At 38.7% G+C, this 23,371-nt stretch overlaps 1 protein-coding gene and 1 pseudogene across 1 annotated transcript; both read right to left on the bottom strand.

Moving 5' to 3' along the window:
• Window positions 1–2,603: 2,603 nt before the first annotated feature.
• Window positions 2,604–6,562, bottom strand: LOC140944760 (uncharacterized). Its single transcript, XM_073393870.1, has 5 exons — window positions 6,299–6,562; window positions 5,941–6,052; window positions 5,656–5,698; window positions 3,912–4,038; window positions 2,604–3,125 (listed from the first exon to the last, which is right to left on the bottom strand). The coding sequence occupies exons 1-5, from the start codon at window positions 6,560–6,562 to the stop codon at window positions 2,604–2,606; spliced, it is 1,068 nt and encodes a 355-aa protein (XP_073249971.1).
• A 12,527-nt stretch (window positions 6,563–19,089) lies between these two features.
• LOC140944759 (uncharacterized) lies at window positions 19,090–22,885 on the bottom strand (annotated as a pseudogene).
• Window positions 22,886–23,371: the final 486 nt, after the last annotated feature.

The raw sequence follows: 23,371 nt of genomic DNA, 5'->3' as shown, positions 1-23,371 counted from the left end.
TTTAATTATTAGTCTTTAAAAACAGTAGCTTTTTGACGACTTGCCAAATAAGAAGAATACGACTGTTCAATAAGGTTTTAGAGACTACGTGGGTTTTTTCGATCATTAGCACTGTTAAGTTATGTCTAGTTTATACAGTCTTAAATATTTATTTAAGTACGTCTGTTGCATCAATAAAAAGGGAACCCCCCAAAATAAGGAGAATCAGCTGTCTATTAAATAAAACTAAAGAAAGTTTTTGGGACTTCGATGCGATTGAACCCTTCAGAATTGAATGAAACGCAAGACCAAATTCGATTCTTATCGGGATTTTCTTAAACGTGGTTATTGTGTACAATGTAGTTATGTCCATCTGACTGTTAGCAAACTCAGTATTAACGCATTAGTAAAAGGAATCACCTGCTGTGGAATCTGGCGGTCCGTGGCAAGAACCCAACTTTAATTGCCTCACCACCTAAAACAATGGGACGGATGGTTCGGGTTAGTTCAAATTTCAAACTGAAGTTTGTTAGCAAACGTTCTAAAAATGATTCAAAGAAAAATATTGGTGAGTTTTTTGAGACCTGAAAATAGCGCTGTGTTCAAATCGAGTTTTTTTTCCACAGATTCTCCTAGTTATACGTGGTTTCAATGAAAAAAATTCTTTTTTTAGGTCATGAGCACTTTCTTTCAAGTAAGTTGAATCAAGAAATGTCCTTTTTTGCAATATCAGTCCTACCCATCATGGTTTAAGTCATCTGCCGGTGAGTTGTTTGTCTTTTTAGGTACCAGCTGGCGTAACAACTAAAAGCTTACCTAGTAAGGGAGGGGTGGGGTGGTTATTTGTGTAGGTGAATCAGAGAAACTCCCTTTTAGTTCCTATTTCAAGAAAAGGAATCATTGACAACAAACAATGCTCTTAATTCAACGGTTTTATTCACAGTTGCTGAGGTACAATTTGCCTGTCAATGCGGTGAGGAGGGAAGATAGAATGCTGTATTCGCGGGCAAAAATACAAAGAAACAGTAATGCGTGACAAAAATTGAGTAAGCACTTCACTGATGACCACACAGCGTTCATCAACCATATCAATAGTTAAAAAAAACCGCACATTTGCCTTACATCAGGTAGGCGATTATTTGCTCGGGGGATTTCTTGAGGAGGGAGTGGGGCGTCTGCCAAGTCTTAGTCATTATTTCAATTGATTTGTTTCTTTAAACCTAAGCAAAAGATAATACAAGATGTACATAGTCAAGGAAAACATAATTATACACAATATTAAACTGTTTGTCAGAAGTTTCCCACTATTAAAATCCAGAATTCTTTGACCATCAAAATTGGAGCCCCAGTGATTTTTTTGTATAAGAACCAAAAGTTTCTTTAATTGCCAGGCTGGACAGGTTCTTGTATTTTTGACTATTTGAATGCCAAATTTCAGCCTGTAGGTTCTTAAATTAACAGGTTCTTATATGCGGGTTTTTAGAGTAATACTGAACTGATAAGTAATGCTTTTTGAGACACAATGCTTTAACTTAACCATTATATTTATATTTTTTGAGACATTATTACTGACAGGAAAACATTAAAAAGGAGAATCCCGTAAAAAATAATGAAGACCAAATAAAGCTCCAGTGGAGGAGCTCGGGCTCGTTTCCCGAACAGCGACTGACAATCAAGCCTCAGTTTGAACCCAAGAGTCATTTGAGCATGATTGTCCGCCGGTTGATCGTTGTCCCATTGTTGACAATGACTGACGTTTCGACAATTTGTGTGGAAGTCATCTTCAGAGTCATCTTCAGAATTTACCAAAAACAGCGAGTGCCCCTCCCCAGCAATTGCTCCCCTGAAGCATGCTCCGGGAGCAAAATCCCTCGTGTGTATGACGGCTTTTACACATCAAACATCGGTCTTCAAAGATTGTCTGCGGGCAGCAACCGTTTGCAACCGCAAAGTGTCCCGGCTAATTTTTTCCTCACCCGGCATCCCCTCTGGATCACAATTTAAGAAAGATGATCCCCGTCTAAAAACTTTTTCAACCCAGTTAGAGACTAATTTATGCCAATGCGTCCATTTCAGACCCCTGAAATTAAATATTTACAGGAGCCTGTGATAGGCTCGACCTGATATTTACACGTTAACACTGACCTGCGTTTCTAAATACCAGCACAGGACGTTTTTTTGTTTTATCTTTTTTATTATAATTATTACTTTGGATTTTGTAAGCTCTCCAAGGACACTCATTTAAAAGAGCTTGACAAACAGACCAGGGAGGAAAGCTAATACTCGCATCACCAACTTCGTCCTCTTAAATGCTGATCTAAGTAAAACAACAATAATGAAAAAGAAAACAAGTAATGACTGAAAACTCACCTCTAATCTCAAAATAAGACAGTTTTGTTAGCGGGTAGAGCAACAGCGAGACTGGATTACAGTAGCTAATAACTTTATTTTAGTCTTAGTTTCTCAGTGTGTCTTTTACTTCCTTATGTATAATGGTTAACTTTAATTCAATCTAGACGTAGTCTATTGTTTATCCACAAAAAACGAAGAGAGAAGAAGAGTTTCGTTAAGCTACACTTTCGTTTGGCGCCAAAAGTAAATTAGCCCCGAAGATCAGGTTCTTTTTACTGCACCAAAATATATCCCATTGCCTTGATATGCTTCTCGCCATTATCTGGCCGCAACACACTAGCCTCGTTTCCACATGTGTTGTTATTATCATGATATCCTCCAGTACCAAACCCAATTCTAGAGTCACAGGTTCTGCAATCGCGGTAGTTGTCACCAACGATACCGATCCTGGCTTTGGAAGAATCAGAATCTTTACAAACAGCATTGAAACCTTCCTTGTTACCATAGGACTGCAAGGAGGCCTCAGAACCAATCAGTGACTTCCACGTGTCAAGACCCAGTGTGGTTCTGCGGTACCTCCCATCAGCGATCAGAGAGTACAAGGAGTTCGCTTGCTTGTTGATAACAATAAACTTGATCTGCTGGCCGATCTTCATACCAAGGCAGATCTTGGAGAAGGATGTGTTCCAGTAGGAGGGAAGTTTGGTCTCCTGTGCGTCAAACCCAGTCTTCCCTCCCTCAAGGTTGAAGGTTTCTTTGTTGCTCCAAAAGGCGTCATGGTAGTGAAACGTTTGCTGTGGTAGAAAGGAGGAATAAATAGAAAAATTGTCCTTTAAAAAGGAAAGTTCAAAGGTTTTTTTTTTCTTCTAAGGACTACATCCTTCCCGTAAAAGAAAAAAAAAAAATTTGCAATGGAAGATAAATTACAATGAAAAGAATATCTACAAAGTCCTTGTTTCCCCAGTTTAATAAAACTAGTGAAATTAGCCACAGCAGGCGAAATGGCGTTAATTTTCACCGATAGAATAAAAAGTAAACATACTCCGCAATCATTAGTTGGTGATTGATGCGATTGAAAAATGCCGAATTGAATATAATCATCTTTAACTCTCACGTATCTGCAAGTACATAGACCAGGCTTCCGTGTTTTGATGAAAACCTCCACATTGTCTGACAGAAAGGGCAGGTGACCTCTGCTACTGACCGAGATATTCCAGCAGAAGCTTAAAGGTGTTCTTAATACTTAAATATTTCAGATCCATGGACTTAGCATGTACCAACGAGAAGAAAAGTTAGAGCGCCGAAGACGCCTCAAACTTGGAGGCTGGGGTTATGCTGCCCCAGAAAATTTTGCAATTTGACGTCATTAGGATGGAATTTCTGTCGCTGAGGTGCAGACGTTCCTCCTGGCGGAACGTACCTAGCGACGAGGAGCAAGAAGAAACGGCTGTATCCGCAAGCTAGCCTAAGGATAATTTAAAATTACCGCTGACAGAGGTAAACCTGTATTTAATTATTAATAACACATTTTTTTCCACTCTTGTCGCCAAACTAAGGGAAAAGGTACACAAATGTCTTACCTTGTTGCCGTCCATCTTCATGACCGGTGTCCATCCTCCATCTCCGCATCCAAAATTTCCAAAGTGACAGAGAACTGAAACTAGTTTGGAGTCGAGGAGGAGAGTGACCAACTGACTCACGTTCAACCTGTACAAAATGAAATCTCATTTTAATTTTTCAAGCTTCCAACTGTCGGAGAGAAAAAAATGGAATGTACTGTAAAAAAAGGTTCGCCTGAAAAACCACGAAAATGGTGCGCATGATGTTTTTCTCATCTGACGTCAAAGGACCCCTATTTTACCCGCGAGCTACCTGTAAGACTTGGATTGGTTGTTTTGACAACTACTCAGAACATGTTACACAGATATTCAGTAGTTTTGCATGTTTATTGATGCACACGTATTTTATCCAACCCGTTTAATAGTGACAACGGTTAATACGGAAAAGGGACACTTTTCTGTGTTCCCAAGTCAGAAAATCTCATCTCGTCAACCCCGCTTTATGGACACTGGTGACCACTGGCTACCTTGCTGCGCACTGCCTATTTCCTTGTCACAATCACGTACTAATTGCATACAATGAACCCTGTTCAAATAATTCCAGATCACTGTAGGTTAATACGATTTTGTTACTAAAAAAAAAAGAAACTGCAAAATGGCGCGCAAGTTTGATTTTGATAAGGCAGTCTTTCTTCCCATTGACCCTTGTATGGTGAACTCATTTTAAAATGCCTGTAACAAGCCACTCCACCCCTCAACCGCCAAAAGGGATGGAATGGTATACGAAAGGAGTACCTTTTCTGTCAAACATGGTATGTGGAAAGGTAAGGACATGGACCTCGGGGCAGGGCTTCCCCGTAAAAATTTGTTGAGTACCCCCTGGGGATAAAATGCCTCCAACAAGCAACTCGAACCCTCAACCATTAGAGATGAATGAAATGGTATACGAAAGGAGTACCTTTTCTGCAAATTATTAGCTGAGCTTCCCTGTATAAAACTTTATTGAGGACCTCCCGGGAAGGTTACGGATAATTAATATATGACAGTTTGTGATTTGGGACACAGAAAAATGTTCGTTTTCCATATTAACCAGGTTTACTTATGAGCACTGAAATATCTGAACTTTTTGTCGGTACAAAGGAACCATTTATTTTATACAGATGTTCGTCAAGCGAAACGGAGGGGTTCCACTCAGGGGCGGATCCAGGATTTTTTTTAGGAGGGGGTGCACTCGTCTCTTGCTCTACTTCAACACCAATAAAACACATAGTGTTTTTTTTTTTTGCAGAATACCAGTTGTATTAGAAAACCGCAGGTCATCTCAGGGGGGGTGCCACCCCCTGCACCCTCCCCCTAGATCCGCCCCCGCCACTGCATTTCATCAAGAACTTTTTTTTGCTGGAGGGCCTCCAGGGCAGGATGGTGGTGTTCACAGATTATGGTTTTACTATCTGAACAGTACCAATCATTTTTTAAAAATTCAACAGTTTTTACGATTTAGGTTTCTTGTAACCATAAGTTTCCAGAATGGAGAACAAAGACTAGTAATGAAATAGAGTCCATCAGCCACGATACAAATTCTAACAATTAAGTGATATCGACATTCTCTGCGACACAAATTGTATTTCTATTTTTGAGGCTTGACGAGTGATTTTTTGACTGTTTTTGTGGCTCATAAACAAAGTACTGACGCACCCCGAATGATCCCCCGGACTTTAACTGACCTATCCTCATCAATTAAATTACTATGTATAGGTTTACTCACTCTTCCGTGAGCTGATTATAAACGTCTTGGCATGACTTGGCAACTGAAAAAAAAGAAGTAGATAACGTAATAATTCAATCAGTAATAAAAGAAATCAAAACCCTATTTTTTTAGAGAAAAAGCAGATTTTGCTAAACGTGGCTGTCAAAACTCGGTTGCTATGGTAACATCAATGTTGACGTACACGTCACTGCGCCTTTAAAATGTTCCCAGATAAATTTTAGGAGAGCCGCTAAGTTTGGTTGTCCTAACTTGAACGGGGGCCCGGGTCTGAATATCAATTACCTTCGCAAAATTCTCCATAAAACCCGTCTAAGCAACGGCAGTCAAACGTGTGATACTTGTAGTTCGCTACACAGGTGCCTCCGTTCTGACAAGGTGATGACATACATGGAGTCTAAAATAATTTAACAAAAGGTCGATGTCAAATGCCATATAATTAAGGTAATTTTGTTTTGCGTAAAAGTGTTGATTGCACAAAAAAAGGAGAAAGTGACATTCGACTGAATAACCCCGACTTGTTATCGTGCAGTAGTCACTTTTACGTCGATTCGTATTCGTGACAGGTTATTAAAAATCGCATAGACTGGGATATCAAAAAATATCTTACTGTAATAAACTCTATGCAAAGATTTTATCCCACCTTGATGGAAAAGTGATGAAAACTCTCGTTCCTTTTATATTCCTCAGGAATGCTGTACTTTTCTGAGGATAACAACTCACACCGCAACTTTCCATCTGCTCCTTTGCAAGCTGCCAGGTTGAAGGACAAACAGGAAGGATTGCTGAGGCATTCAAAGGTGCAGTCAAGGCTGTCATACACTGTGAATGTTCCAACTTTCGGAACGTTTGAATAATGGTACTCTTCCTTTATAAAAATATCTTGACGAAGGCTGTGATGATACATGGTTGTGAATTCTGAATAATCATTAATCAAAGAAAGAATGGTTTTGAAATTTACCTTTTTAGAATGCATGGGTCGTGCATATAACGGCTTGGAAACTAAAATTTGATAGCATTTTGTTTTGAATAAGGGTATGGGCATGATTTTCAGTTGAACATGCCTACCGAGCGTAAAAATCGCATCCAGCCTGAGGATTAATGAGAGAGGGAAAATTTTATATATTTAGGCCTGACAAAATTCAAGGGAACATTGGTACTTAGAAATAACATCTCATAGGCATGGAAAAAATGGGTTCATGCCCTCGCAGCCCAAAATTGACCCAGCTAAACTTAGGTCCCAGATCTCTCGCCGGGTTAATAATTCATTCCCAGTTTTTGCTCCTCTGGTTTGGCATGCCGGGCATGCCGATGGTGAAGCCAGTTGGTTTGGCATGCCCGGCATGCCAGGCAAGAAATTGGCATGCCCAGCGAGACTGATTTTGATGTTCGCTTCAGCATCATATCCTGAGAATCACATATAATCGCCAAATATATCTTAGGGAGCTTGAAGTTACAGGTTTCATGCCTGGCAATAAATGCAGATTATAACAAAAAAAGTCATGTTTGTCACAATGTGTGTCACGGGATCGACTGGCAAAACTGAAGACAGAACCCTGGATTTATAAATAAAAAGCACAACAAAACAACATTATTCATACATAAAATAGAATACTTAACTTGCAATCAAAGATTAATCCTTTTATTTCAAACCGATACTGACATTTCTGGGTCCACATTTAAATTTGATCGCGGAAAAGCGTCTTAAACAATAAGATAACAAATCTTCTCAGTATAAACTTATCCATGCTTAAGTTTTATCGTGTCGGAATGTTTCCCGGTCAACAGCATTAAAAGACTGGTGAAAATGAAGCTTACCAGGTCGTTCAAGTCAGTACGAGAGTACGACGTTAATACTGCAAAGACGTTCTGATTTGGTGAATTTGGACTGCCTTCTCAGAGAGATTTTGCTTAGTTTTTCAGTGCGCTCCTTGTCGGCTATGCGAATCTCGCAAACTGTTTTACTCCTTGCTGACGATAGTCCTTTGAGCAACGTCATCTGCGTCATCCGAAGATACCCCGAGCACGCACGAAATCGGCCGAATTTCCGCAGAAGTGTTTTCGCGGATGACGAGGAATCTAGTTTGTTGTAGCGTGGCAGTTGTGGCGTCATGATGTCGTCATGTCTCTTCGCACTTGTTTGTCTTTTTTTTCTGCGGTGCATGGTTGAGATGTTGGTGAATGCTGGACAAGAAATGGATTCTGCGAGAGACTGTTAGTACAAATTTAGTATTAATTTGGTAAAGAAAAAAGCCTGAATATCGAACAAGTCCCGTGAATTATCCTTTTGGCATTCAGTTTATCGTTGCTGTTGAGCATGCCTAAGAACTCCGGCATAAGTGGTTGTCAACTTGTTCACTTCGGATTGTTTCTGTTTGTATGTCTTGTAATCTTCTTCTGCTGCTAAGAAGACTAGAGAAAACTTCAAAAATAAGAAACCAAAGCTAAAAAAAGTCAGTTCTAATTTTATAGCTCGAGTATAATTATTTTTGGCGCCTACGGTCATATTTTTCCACTGTACTGGTAAAGTTACTTATTTTTGCTGCATAGTTTGACTGTTGTTTGAAAGACAATCAAACGGATATTACAATCACTTTTGGAGACAAAATAAAATATCCGTAAATCAAATGCCAAAATCAGATTTGGATTTCGCTTTAAAAAAATGAACATGCTGCGCGTGTCAATGCAAAGTTGTAAACAACTCAATATAGCAGTCTGTGAATGTACGTTTAGGTCCACAAAGCTAATTTTTCTTTTGGACATCTCATCCAAGCAAAGACTTAAGGCTTACATTGCTTGTCTACGAGTGTAGTACAAAATGCTTTGTTACAGTAAGCCTCTGAGAGGCGATTCCGGTAAATTTATAGGACGCTAAAATGCAAATAATTCTAAGCTTAAACAACCTGGCTGGGTCCGACTTTTGAATTACAAAATGTTCAGGTTTGCCGGCTCTACTTTAAATGAACATGGTTTTTGAAATGATTTTGTAATATTTTAACCCGAAAATTATGATTGGGTTATAAATCTTTTAAAACGGACGAAAACTAAGCTAATAAACATGTTCATATGTAAAAAACTAAGATTTAGTCGCTTTTTCAACTTTGCTTTGTGGGCCGAAAAATTTACCTTTACGCAAAAACAAAAGCAAATAATGAGGCTTTTATTGGACATATTTTCTGAGAATTTTATCTGATCAATTTAATGTCACTAGCATTGTTTTCGTATAGGAATTTTCCTAATGAGCTTTTAATTTAATAATTTTGATACTCTATAAACTTCTCATTTGATAGCCTCACTTTTTTATACACCGATTGAGAAACAAATTCGCTCTCGTTAAATCCTATTTTATGACCTATTTATTAGAACTCTAGGTAACATACGAAATGAAGTAACCGGACAGGCTTTAACCTTTGGTCCTAATTTATTTTTTCTTCGCAACCCCTAATCAGTGGACGGGCCGTGAAAGAATATGGCCACAAAAAGATGCGAAAAAGTTTTCGCTGAGTTTCCTTTCATATTCCGGCTTTATATGGGTCTACACCCCAATTGCCTGCTTAAAAATGAAACTGTTGTTCAATTAAGTGTCAGTCAAACTCGGTATAATCTTAACTTGCAAATCCAAATGCGAAGGTTTATTTCGCAGTAGAAAAGCGTGTAAACATCATCGAACAGCGCAATGTAAATTGGCTAATGTGAAACCACGTTTCTTTCACTTTATTTACCATGTATTTATCTCAATTGCACACTCTTGTGAAATTACCCTCAGACAATTAGTTGCGACCTTTAACAGACTCAACAAGCCAGTATGAAAATATGTTAAGAGAAGCTGAGCTCTACATGTTCTATTTCTTTTTTTCATATTTCCCTTGCATGTGTTAAGATTCCATTTCTTTTTTGTTACAGGTAACTTCCAGACATGACGAGGAGATAATTACTTTTCTAGAGAGCAATCCTTTGATACCGTCAGTTATTACTGACTTACTTTGAGTTAAAAACGAAGAACACAGACACTGGTAATGACAAAAAAACATTAATCCCTGGCAAGCCTACAAAACAAGAAAGAGGAACTCAGACTCCTTATCAAAATGTGAAACAAGATAAAAAGAGCTTTTCTACTCTAACGTAGGGAAAATTGCGTTCGAGAGATTTGTAATTGCAACGTTATATTCAAGCACATTGCATTGTCAAACGTCATAATTTGCTGAATAATGAACAGTGATTTGGGGGCTTAGCTCAGTTTGTAATGAACTTTGAAAGATATTCTATAACCTTGTATTTTTAAAAGCTTTCATGGAACATAGATGCATTTTATTATACAATGAAAATAGTCTCTGTCTCTCTTTTTACTGATTTCAGTCAATTCCATTTTATTCGCAATGTGAAATGGGAATCCTATTAAAGACTCATTAAAAGGGGTGAGGAGTTTTTACAATCCCCCAACCGGTCATGTCCACGATGACGCTGTTTTATTACTTCGGCAGAATCCCTCAGGGTTTTACTTTCTTGTGAAAATTAGAGCTTTTGTTAATTAAACTTCGCTGGGACAACCAAATCTATGAAAATGAAAGGAATAGCAATGACGTCATCGTGTAACCGTACATCAAAAGATAAGCACTGTGATCTGTTTATTTTTATTTTTTTTTTGCCAGGCTTAAAATATCTGTAGATTCAAGGAATTATAACCTGTGCGTTGAAACATACCAGAGAGCGATTTTGGCATGCCCGGCATGACCCAGATTATGCATGGCACGCCCGGCATTCCAGAGAATTTAGCATGCCGGGCATATCAGAAAATTTGGCATGCCCGGCATGCCGGGGATTTTGCTGGGTATGAATTACCTATTACTAGAACCTAGGCTTCCCGCGGCCTGGGTGAGAAGGTCACAGAACCTCAAATTATGCTTACAGGGCATGCGAAATTCTGTTGCATGCCAATTTCAATGCAAAACCACTCTGGGGCCACCCCCTCTATTACCAGTGAGCAAATCATTGACGATAGGCATGGGAAAAATCCTTGCATGCTAACCAACATTGAAAACGTAGCAGAAATGTCCTCAATTGCTGAGTCATGCCCAAGGGGAGGCTTTAAAATACAGAATTTCCTGACATGGATGAGGGAATCTTCCGTAAACAGCATGTGATCATGCCGGCTAGGACGTATTGCCTCCGTATTGCCCCTTTTTACAGCTAGCTAGGCTCATTTTTAGGTTCCATGGCCTGAAATGACGAAAAATTCATGCCCTAAATGTAAAAAGTCCAAAAACGTCCTCGAAATTTTAGTTTCCAAGCCGTTATATAAGATATCTCTTGATTTAGGGAGTTCCTGACTTTAACTGGAATGGCTTTAAAAATTGAACGCGTTATGTGAACTGAAATTCAAAAACCTTAGCTGAAATTAAAGCCTTGAAGTCAGGAGAAGGAAAATGGGAATTATCATCTTCATGAAATTAGAGATTTTCCTGGCGGTCAACTGCTGTTATTTTTTTGACTTCTAATGTCATGCCATAAAACTGGGACCATTATTATGGTCGGCCATTTGTTTCAAAATTATGACACGATGTACGTGCGGTTTTTTCCCACGTATACATGCAATCATTCCTGCTACACGATATACGTGCGTTTTTTTGTCACGTATACTTGCGTTTTATTCCCAAGTATATGACCATTTTCTTACAAACGCTCATAAATATGCGAACAAAAAACCCATATATATGTGTTACAAACAAGCATGTGGTATATGCAGTCGAAGAAAGTCGTCGTATAAGAGGCACCAAATTATACCGTCAGCAAAAAACCGCTTCATGTTCGATGGAGCTGAAAAGTAACTTCAGTTTGAATCAAGCATGGCCGCAATGGCCGCGTTAATTTCGAGCAAGATTTGGTTCTTTTTCATTGCCCTCACAGTAGTGGTGGTTGTTGGCTCCCCGACAACGGAAAGTGGAATTCGCGGATTGTCTCTTGAGAGAATGTGTACGCTATTTCACAAATGCTGACCGAAACAACGATCGATTCAGTTAGAAATTAGCATCTGACGGGCAAAACACGACTCATAAGCTCTTGATAATGTGAAACATGACCTTGAGACCTTTCTTCTTTTCCTTCTCTCGCGCGAATTATCACCTTTCGCCTCCACGAACACGTTTTAAGCATCCTAGTCTCGAAGCTTTTTATTATTTCCCTGGTATTCTCACTGACTTTAATAGCCTTCCACCTGCTTGGCCAAGGATATCCCACTGATATACCCTTCACTGTCCGTAACAGCCTTACCACCACTGACTTTAAATAGGAACTAAAACTTTTAAGCCTGGATTGAATTAGCGCAGGATTATCATAGTTTATTGTCAGTTTATTTGTCACTAGTACTTCTAGTTTTACCTCTGCTATAGGACTGCTTGCATTACTTAATTTAAGTTTTGTATCTTGTTTTAGTTTTGAAATTTAGCCTTCAGTGGCATCATTTCTACATAAAATAATTTCTGTCATTTTGACCACAGGTCATCTAAGCCCCCGGCTTTGGCTTTACTGAGTTTTGTACTATATGAACGATGGAATAATAAAGTTAAAGTTACTAGCACTACAGATAATCGACATGCATACTGAGTAATCATCTCCTGTGGTTTATGATTCTTTAGGTGTTCCTGCTAGGAGTTGACATGCAGTTGTAAAGTGTTTTAATTTTCTTTGACCTCTGTTTAAGCCTAAAGCTTTAATTTAGTATAACGGCTAAATAAAGATTTTAGTTTCTATGGTTTTCTCCGAAAATCCTGGATCTGCGGAATAACTACATCACAAAGCATGCATGTAAGTTTCTTTGTCCGGGAATGCAATGTCAGTATGACGCTGGGCCCAACTCATAAGTGTTGTTTCAAGGATTTTGAGTTTTTACGGAGAGTGACTGAGATCTTCAGATTTGAGTTGTACACGGTAGCTTAAACTAAAGCTACCGGCCAAGTATGGAGAATTACGCTTTGCGTGAGTCAAGATCATTCTCAGCGCTGATAGCCTGATGCAGTCCGATTTAATTTTTTTTTTTTTAGATCAGAAGTGAGTCTTTAAACAAAAGCGCGATGTCTTTTTTTTCTTTCGTAGGAATTTACTGTTCTGTCTATGCGAATGTTATGAATTCTGCAAGAATGCAGTTCCTCGTCGGTTGCTACTATGGTGCAGAGAGCGAAACTAGCTGCTATAATCAAAAATACTGATTTGCCATTGGCCGCAAAAAAACGCCAAAGTGAAGTTATAAATAAACTATCCTTCCAAATAATCGGGGCTTGAGAACTATTAGCAAATTGATACCTGAGGGACATTTTATGCAAGTTGAACGAGAACGAGTTAGTTAACCATGAAAATCACAATTGAAGTGGAGGAGCACTAAGGAAAGAGAGGCAGGTGGAAGGCTATTAAAGTCAGTGAGAATACCAGGGAAATAATAAAAAGCTTCGAGACTAGGAGGCTTAGAACGTGTTCATGGAGGCGAAAAGGTGATAATTCGCGCGCGAGAGAGAAAAGAAGAAAGGTCTCAAGGTCATGTTTCACATTACATCAAGACCTTATGAGTCGTGTTTTGCCTGTCGGACGCTAATTTCTTAGAACTGAATCGATCGTTGTTTCGGTCAGCATTTGTGAAATAGCGTACAGTCTCTCAAGAGACAATCCACGGATTCCAACAAATCCGTTGTCGGGGAGCTAACAACCACCACTACTGTGAGGGCAATGTATAAGAACCAAATCTTGCTCGAAATTAACGCGGCCATTGCGGCCATGCTTGATTCAAACTGAAGTTACTTTTCAGCTCCATCGTACTTGAAGGGGTTTTTAGCTGACGGTATAATTTGGTGCCTCTTATACGACGACTTTCTTCGACTGCATATACCACATGCTTGTTTGTAACACATATATATGGGTTTTTTTGTTCGCATATATATGCGCGTTTGTAAGAAAATGGTCATATCCTTGGGAATAAAACGCAAGTATACGTGACAAAAAAACGCACGTATATCGTGTAGCAGGACTGATTGCAAGTATACGTGGGAAAAAACCGCACGTATATCGTGTCATAATTTTGAAACAAATGGCCGACCATACATTATGGCTCTTGGTCCTTAAGAATTAAACTCCAGGAAAATTTACAGGGTTCATCAGCGTTTAACAAATTGACCGAAACTGAAATAAAGTATCGCGATAAAAACTCAACTTTAATTAAACGTGGTAGAGTTTAAAACAACGCAAAACTAGTATTCGTTTTTGTCCTAGTTGTTTAAGCTCCCTCCCCAGTAAAATTTTAGGGACTGTCATACATTTCTCTAACATGCCGGCCGCAATTTTCAGCAATTTTTAAAGTAATTAACCAAGCGAAACAGAAAAAGAGCCATGTTAGTTAGTGACAAAATACTATCCGCGGGTGTTGCTTTACATGCATATCGTTATAATGAGGAAAGCTTGTTTGCCTCCATCTTCCCTGAACTGTCCTCTTCATAGATTTCCCTCTAACTTATACGAAGTAAAAAGGTTATTTCCATGAAATTTCACTCGACTGTCAATAAAGCGAAGAAAAACCAACCTTCCAGTTGAGCAAAGACTGCATTGGGTATCGCAGAAAACAACGGAAGGAGCTGGAAGAAGGATAAGGAGAACATCTCAGATTGGTGAAACTGTTCACGGTTGACAAACTTCGTAAAATCAGTGGATGAACTTGACAAACACTGCCAAAAGCAGTGTTTTGTAAAGTGATAGCCGTTCTAAAAAACCATCAGTTTTTTATGCAATATTAAATATTTCTTATTCATGACTTTCTTTGTGCGGGTACGTCGCTTCAATCTGGCAGGGCCAATTAATGACAAGTCTTGAAACCTCAACCAATGCACTTCATACGCCAACGTACTGGTTACTACGATTAAGGCTCTGGAAAACATAACACATTCTTATAAAAACAAGACAAAAAAACGTCCCCTGGGTATTGCCCCCTTAAAGGAGACGTTACCAAAACTGATGATTTTTTTTAGCTCCAAGCCACTTTGGGGTTAGAAAATATCTTTACAGTTTTCTGCACTGCAATTTAATATGGCTTTATATCAACCCACTTCTTCTTTCAGATAAGTTTATATTAATTAAAATGTCTAGAGCGTCAACTGACAAGTTTATTTTCCTTTAGTTAACTGTTGACATACAACATAAAAAAGCATAAAACTGAGACGGGCTCAACAAATTAGTTTTATGATGATTTGGGGTGGAGGGAAAGTTATATTTTCAGAAAAGACAATGTTTAGTCTTTTCATAAATGCCTTATTCTACCATCAATGACGTCATCGACCTGAATAAAAGCGCCAATCAGCAGCCATTGCAAAATCGTTTTCTGTGCGTCCAAAAATCTAATTACAACTTAAGAATTTACATCGAATCCTCTATATTCCTTTTGAAAAGCGAAAAAGTGATAAGTTCCCTTTAGCTTTGAAAAAAGTTCTTGAAAATGTTATTTCGACGCTAGGGAGTGCTTAATGGGTTTTTCGACCAATATAGTTAAAATTTAAATGCTTTATTAGTCTTTATAAACAGTACCCTTTTTGACGACTTGCCAAGTAAGAAGAATATACTGTTCTCTGTATAAGTCTTTAGAGACTACGTGGGTTTTCTCGATCATTAGCACTGTTATCGGTTTAGTTTAAAGTCTTAAATTAATTTAAGTATGTTGCATCAATAGAAAGGGAACCTTTCTATGACAACTTGCTAAATAAGGAAATTCAACGGTCCTAAAAACAGTGCCAAAAACAGTGTTTTGTAAAATGATAGCCGTTCTAAAAAACCATCAGTTTTTTATACAATATGAAATGTTTGTTATTTATGAATTTCTTTGTCTGTTATGTCGCTTTAGTACTCTGGCAGGACCAATTAATGGCAAGTCTTGAAACCTCAAGCAATGCACTGTATACACCAACGTATTGGTTACTACTATTAACAATCTCTGGGGCAAACTTCGTAAAATCGGTGGATGAACTTGACAAACACTGCCAAAAGTAGTGTCTTGTAAAGTGATAGCCGTTCTAAAAACCTTCAGTTTTTTATGCAATATTAAATGTTTGTGTTTATGACTTTCTTTGTATGGTACCTCGCTTCAGTATGGTAGGGCCAATTAATGACAAGTCTTGAAACCTCAACTAATGCACTTTATACGCCAACGTATTGGTTACTACGATTAAGGCTCTGGAAAAAAATAACACATTCTTATAAAAACAAGACAAAAAAAATCGCATGGGTATTGCCCCCTTAAAGGAGACGTTACCAAAATAAATAATCTTTTTTTTAGCTCCAAGACTTTTTGGCGTTAGAAAATATCTTTACAGTTTTCTGCACCGCAATTTAATATGGCTGTATATCAAACTTTACTTCTTCCTTACACGGGAATATTAATTAAATTGCCTTGAGGGTCAACTTACAGGTGTATTTCTCTTTAGTTAACTGTGAACATACAACATAAAAAGAATGAAACTAATAAGAACTTAACAAACTTGTTAGGGTGATTTGGGGTAGAAGGAAGGTTGTATTTTCAGAAAAGACTTCATGTTTAGTCCATCATAAATGCATTATTCTCCGGTCTTAATAAAAGCGCCAATCAGCAGCCATCACAAAATCGCTTTCTGTGTGTCCAAAAATCTAATTACAACCATTGCTTATCTTTTCCAAAAGAATTTTCATGGAATCGTCTGTATTCGTTTTGAAAAGCGAAAAATGATAGGTCCCCTTTAGCTTTACTTAAAGGTTCTTGAAAATGTTATTTCAATGCTTGGGAGTGCTTAATGGGTTTTTCGGCCAAAAAAGTTAAAATTTATATTATGCTTTAATTATTAGTCTTTAAAAACAGTAGCTTTTTGACGACTTGCCAAATAAGAAGAATACGACTGTTCAATAAGGTTTTAGAGACTACGTGGGTTTTTTCGATCATTAGCACATGTTAAGTTATGTCTAGTTTATACAGTCTTAAATATTTATTTAAGTACGTCTGTTGCATCAATAAAAAGGGAACCCCCCAAAATAAGGAGAATCAGCTGTCTATTAAATAAAACTAAAGAAAGTTTTTGGGACTTCGATGCGATTGAACCCTTCAGAATTGAATGAAACGCAAGACCAAATTCGATTCTTATCGGGATTTTCTTAAACGTGGTTATTGTGTACAATGTAGTTATGTCCATCTGACTGTTAGCAAACTCAGTATTAACGCATTAGTAAAAGGAATCACCTGCTGTGGAATCTGGCGGTCCGTGGCAAGAACCCAACTTTAATTGCCTCACCACCTAAAACAATGGGACGGATGGTTCGGGTTAGTTCAAATTTCAAACTGAAGTTTGTTAGCAAACGTTCTAAAAATGATTCAAAGAAAAATATTGGTGAGTTTTTTGAGACCTGAAAATAGCGCTGTGTTCAAATCGAGTTTTTTTTCCACAGATTCTCCTAGTTATACGTGGTTTCAATGAAAAAAATTCTTTTTTTAGGTCATGAGCACTTTCTTTCAAGTAAGTTGAATCAAGAAATGTCCTTTTTTGCAATATCAGTCCTACCCATCATGGTTTAAGTCATCTGCCGGTGAGTTGTTTGTCTTTTTAGGTACCAGCTGGCGTAACAACTAAAAGCTTACCTAGTAAGGGAGGGGTGGGGTGGTTATTTGTGTAGGTGAATCAGAGAAACTCCCTTTTAGTTCCTATTTCAAGAAAAGGAATCATTGACAACAAACAATGCTCTTAATTCAACGGTTTTATTCACAGTTGCTGAGGTACAATTTGCCTGTCAATGCGGTGAGGAGGGAAGATAGAATGCTGTATTCGCGGGCAAAAATACAAAGAAACAGTAATGCGTGACAAAAATTGAGTAAGCACTTCACTGATGACCACACAGCGTTCATCAACCATGTCAATAGTTTAAAAAAACCGCACATTTGCCTTACATCAGGTAGGCGATTATTTGCTCGGGGGATTTCTTGAGGAGGGAGTGGGGCGTCTGCCAAGTCTTAGTCATTATTTCAATTGATTTGTTTCTTTAAACCTAAGCAAAAGATAATACAAGATGTACATAGTCAAGGAAAACATAATTATACACAATATTAAACTGTTTGTCAGAAGTTTCCCACTATTAAAATCCAGAATTCTTTGACCATCAAAATTGGAGCCCCAGTGATTTTTTTGTATAAGAACCAAAAGTTTCTTTAATTGCCAGGCTGGACAGGTTCTTGTATTTTTGACTATTTGAATGCCAAATTTCAGCCTGTAGGTTCTTAAATTAACAGGTTCTTATATGCGGGTTTTTAGAGTAACACTGAACTGATAAGTAATGCTTTTTGAGACATAATGCTTTAACTTAACCATTATATTTATATTTTTTGAGACATTATTACTGACAGGAAAACATTAAAAAGGAGAATCCCGTAAAGAATAATGAAGACCAAATAAAGCTCCAGTGGAGGAGCTCGGGCTCGTTTCCCGAACAGCGACTGATAATCAAGCCTCAGTTTGAACCCAAGAGTCATTTGTGCATGATTGTCCGCCGGTTGATCGTTGTCCCATTGTTGACAATGACTGACGTTTCGACAATTTGTGTGGAAGTCATCTTCAGAGTCATCTTCAGAATTTACCAAAAACAGCGAGTGCCCCTCCCCAGCAATTGCTCCCCTGAAGCATGCTCCGGGAGCAAAATCCCTCGTGTGTATGACGGCTTTTACACATCAAACATCGGTCTTCAAAGATTGTCTGCGGGCAGCAACCGTTTGCAACCGCAAAGTGTCCCGGCTAATTTTTTCCTCACCCGGCATCCCCTCTGGATCACAATTTAAGAAAGATGATCCCCGTCTAAAAACTTTTTCAACCCAGTTAGAGACTAATTTATGCCAATGCGTCCATTTCAGACCCCTGAAATTAAATATTTACAGGAGCCTGTGATAGGCTCGACCTGATATTTACACGTTAACACTGACCTGCGTTTCTAAATACCAGCACAGGACGTTTTTTTATTTTATCTTTTTTATTATAATTATTACTTTGGATTTTGTAAGCTCTCCAAGGACACTCATTTAAAAGAGCTTGACAAACAGACCAGGGAGGAAAGCTAATACTCGCATCACCAACTTCGTCCTCTTAAATGCTGATCTAAGTAAAACAACAATAATGAAAAAGAAAACAAGTAATGACTGAAAACTCACCTCTAATCTCAAAATAAGACAGTTTTGTTAGCGGGTAGAGCAACAGCGAGACTGGATTACAGTAGCTAATAACTTTATTTTAGTCTTAGTTTCTCAGTGTGTCTTTTACTTCCTTATGTATAATGGTTAACTTTAATTCAATCTAGACGTAGTCTATTGTTTATCCACAAAAAACGAAGAGAGAAGAAGAGTTTCGTTAAGCTACACTTTCGTTTGGCGCCAAAAGTAAATTAGCCCCGAAGATCAGGTTCTTTTTACTGCACCAAAATATATCCCATTGCCTTGATATGCTTCTCGCCATTATCTGGCCGCAACACACTAGCCTCGTTTCCACATGTGTTGTTATTATCATGATATCCTCCAGTACCAAACCCAATTCTAGAGTCACAGGTTCTGCAATCGCGGTAGTTGTCACCAACGATACCGATCCTGGCTTTGGAAGAATCAGAATCTTTACAAACAGCATTGAAACCTTCCTTGTTACCATAGGACTGCAAGGAGGCCTCAGAACCAATCAGTGACTTCCACGTGTCAAGACCCAGTGTGGTTCTGCGGTACCTCCCATCAGCGATCAGAGAGTACAAGGAGTTCGCTTGCTTGTTGATAACAATAAACTTGATCTGCTGGCCGATCTTCATACCAAGGCAGATCTTGGAGAAGGATGTGTTCCAGTAGGAGGGAAGTTTGGTCTCCTGTGCGTCAAACCCAGTCTTCCCTCCCTCAAGGTTGAAGGTTTCTTTGTTGCTCCAAAAGGCGTCATGGTAGTGAAACGTTTGCTGTGGTAGAAAGGAGGAATAAATAGAAAAATTGTCCTTTAAAAAGGAAAGTTCAAAGGTTTTTTTTTTCGTCTAAGGACTACATCCTTCCCGGAAAAGAAAAAAAAAAATTTGCAATGGAAGATAAATTACAATGAAAAGAATATCTACAACGTCCTTGTTTCCCCAGTTTTATAAAACTAGTGAAATTAGCCACAGCAGGCGAAATGGCGTTAATTTTCACCGATAGAATAAAAAGTAAACATACTCCGCAATCATTAGTTGGTGATTGATGCGATTGAAAAATGCCGAATTGAATATAATCATCTTTAACTCTCACGTATCTGCAAGTACAGAGACCAGGCTTCCGTGTTTTGATGAAAACCTCCACATTGTCTGACAGAAAGGGCAGGTGACCTCTGCTACTGACCGAGATATTCCAGCAGAAGCTTAAAGGTGTTCTTAATACTTAAATCTTTCAGATCCATGGACTTAGCATGTACCAACGAGAAGAAAAGTTAGAGCGCCGAAGACGCCTCAAACTTGGAGGCTGGGGTTATGCTGCCCCAGAAAATTTTGCAATTTGACGTCATTAGGATGGAATTTCTGTCGCTGAGGTGCAGACGTTCCTCCTGGCGGAACGTACCTAGCGACGAGGAGCAAGAAGAAACGGCTGTATCCGCAAGCTAGCCTAAGGATAATTTAAAATTACCGCTGACAGAGGTAAACCTGTATTTAATTATTAATAACACATTTTTTTCCACTCTTGTCGCCAAACTAAGGGAAAAGGTACACAAATGTCTTACCTTGTTGCCGTCCATCTTCATGACCGGTGTCCATCCTCCATCTCCGCATCCAAAATTTCCAAAGTGACAGAGAACTGAAACTAGTTTGGAGTCGAGGAGGAGAGTGACCAACTGACTCACGTTCAACCTGTACAAAATGAAATCTCATTTTAATTTTTCAAGCTTCCAACTGTCGGAGAGAAAAAAATGGAATGTACTGTAAAAAAAGGTTCGCCTGAAAAACCACGAAAATGGTGCGCATGATGTTTTTCTCATCTGACGTCAAAGGACCCCTATTTTACCCGCGAGCTAACTGTAAGACTTGGATTGGTTGTTTTGACAACTACTCAGAACATGTTACACAGATATTCAGTAGTTTTGCATGTTTATTGATGCACACGTATTTTATCCAACCCGTTTAATAGTGACAACGGTTAATACGGAAAAGGGACACTTTTCTGTGTTCCCAAGTCAGAAAATCTCATCTCGTCAACCCCGCTTTATGGACACTGGTGACCACTGGCTACCTTGCTGCGCACTGCCTATTTCCTTGTCACAATCACGTACTAATTGCATACAATGAACCTTTTTCAAATAATTACAGATTTCTGTGGGTTAATACGATTTTGTTACTAAAAAAAAGAAACTCCAATTAAAATAGCGTGACGAGTTTGATTTTGATAAGGCAGTCTTTCTTCCCACTGACCCTTGTATGGTGAACTCATTTTAAAATGCTTGTAACAAGCCACTCCACCCCTCAACCGCCAAAAGGAATGGAATGGTATACGAAAGGAGTACCTTTTCTGTCAAACATGATATGTGGAAAGGTAAGGACATGGACCCCGGGGCAGGGATTATCCCCGTAAAAATTTGTTGAGTACCCCCTGGGGATAAAATGCCTGCAACAAGCCACTTGAACCTTTAACCATTAGAGACGAATGCAATGGTGTACGAAAGGAGTACCTTTTCTGCAAAAATGACGGGCGTAAAACGCAAGGAGTTAGGCCCAGGGATAAGCTTCCCCTATAAAACTTTATTGAGGACCTTCCGGGAAAGTTACAGATAATTATCATATGACAGTTGTGATTTGGGACACAGAAAAGTGTTCGTTTTCCATATTAACCAGGTTTACTTATGAGCACTGAAATATCTGAACTTTTGTCGGTACAAACGAACCATTCGTTTTATACGGGTGTTCGTATTAAGCGAAACGGCGGGGTTCCACCGCATGTCATCAACAACTTTTTTTGCTGGAGGGCCTTCAGTGCAGATGGTGGTGTTCACAGATTATGGTTTTTATTATCTGAACAGTACCAATCATTTGTTTTAAAAATTCAACAGTTTTTACGAGTTTAGGTCTCTAATAACCCTAAGTTTCCAGAGTGGAGAACGAAGGCTGAAATAGAATCCATCAGCCACGATACGAATTCTAACATGTACAATTAATTAAGTGATATCGACTTTCTCTGCAACACAATTGTATTCCGTTTTTGAGGCCTGACTGAGTACTGACGCACTCCGAATGATCGCCCGGACTTTAAGTGATCTATCCTCATCAATTAAATTACTATGCATAGGATCACTCACTTTTCTGTGAGCTTATTATAAACGTCTTGGCATGAGGACTTGGCATCTGAAAAAAGAAGTAGATAACGTAATAATTCAATCAGTAAAAAAAGGAAATGAATTAAACCTATTTTTTAGAGAAAAAGCAAATTCTGAAAAACATGGCTGTCAAAACTAGGTTGCCATGGTAACATCAATGTTGACGTACACGCCACAACGCCTTTAAAATTTTCCCAGATAAATTTTAGGAAAAGCCGCTAAGTTTGGTTGTCCTAACTTGAACGGGGGCCCTGGTCTGAATATCAATTACCTTCTTCGCAAAATTCTCCATAGAACCCTTCTTTGCAACGGCAGTCGAACGAGTGATACTTATAGTTCGCTACACAGGTGCCTCCGTTCTGACAAGGTGATGACATACATGGAGTCTGAAATAAGTTAAAAAAAGGTTGATGTCAAATGCCATATAATTAAGGTAATTTTGTTTTGCGTAAAAGTGTTGATGGCAGAAGTAAGAAAAAAAAGGAGAAAGTGACATTCGACTGAATAACCCCGACTTGTTATCGTGCAGTAGTCACTTTTACGTCGATTAGTGTTCGTGACAGGTTATTAAAAGTCGCATAGACTGGGATATCAAAAAATGTCTTACTTTAATAAACTCTATGCAAAGATTTTACCCCACCTTGATGGAAAAGTTGATGAAAACTCTCGTTCCTTTTATATTCCTCAGGACTGCTGTACTTTTCTGAGGATAACAACTCACACCGCAACTTTCCATCTGCTCCTTTGTAAGCTGCCAGGTTGAAGGACAAACAGGAAGGATTGCCGAGGCATTCAAAGGTGCAGTCAAGGCTGTCATACACTATAAACGTTCCAATTTTAGAAACGTTCAAATAATGGTACTCGTCCTTTATAAAGACATCTTGACGAAGACTGTGATGATACATGGTGGTAAATTCTGAAGAGAAAGAATGAAGGGTTTAATTTACGTTTTTGGGATGCATGGGTCGTGCATATTAGAAATCTCTTAATTTAGGGAGTTCCTGGCTTTAAGAATGGCTTTTAAAGTGGAACGCATTAAGTGAGCTGAAACTCAAAAACGTTAGCTAAAGTAAAGCCTAGAGGTCAGGGCAAGAAAAATAGGGAATTATTTTCTGATGAAATTAAGTATTTTTCTGGCAGTTCTTAGGTACTTGATATTTATGACTTTTAACAATCCGGGCCACTACCAGATCTGGGTATATGATGACGTCACCCATTTTTGCAAAATGGCGCCCTCGCCGAGAAACCTGGGGAAGGTCACTTCCAGGCTCTTTGCTGCGCCTATAAGTGTCTTTTCCCCATACTACTTTGAGAGCTGTGACTTTAGACAGCAAGAAATCAGAGGTGTGAAGAAAAAATGCCGTCCAATTAACGTTTGTGCGTTCTTGGGA

This window comes from Porites lutea, chromosome 7, assembly GCF_958299795.1.
Source record: "Porites lutea chromosome 7, jaPorLute2.1, whole genome shotgun sequence".
In the NCBI taxonomy this organism is placed as follows: Eukaryota; Metazoa; Cnidaria; class Anthozoa; order Scleractinia; family Poritidae; genus Porites; species Porites lutea.
The sequence above is the reverse complement of the archived record's forward strand: the minus strand, read 5'-3'. Positions and strand labels throughout refer to the sequence as shown.

Excerpts from the sequence above, each read along its gene's own strand:
- LOC140944760 (XM_073393870.1), bottom strand. The coding sequence starts at position 6,562 with ATGTATCATCACAGCCTTCGTCAAGATATTTTTATAAAGGAAGAGTAC. Across the intron at positions 6,053-6,298 it reads TTCATCACTTTTCCATCAAG|ACTCCATGTATGTCATCACC; the intron begins GTGGGATAAAAT and ends AAATTATTTTAG. Across the intron at positions 4,039-5,655 it reads TATAATCAGCTCACGGAAGA|GTTGAACGTGAGTCAGTTGG; the intron begins GTGAGTAAACCT and ends CATTTTGTACAG.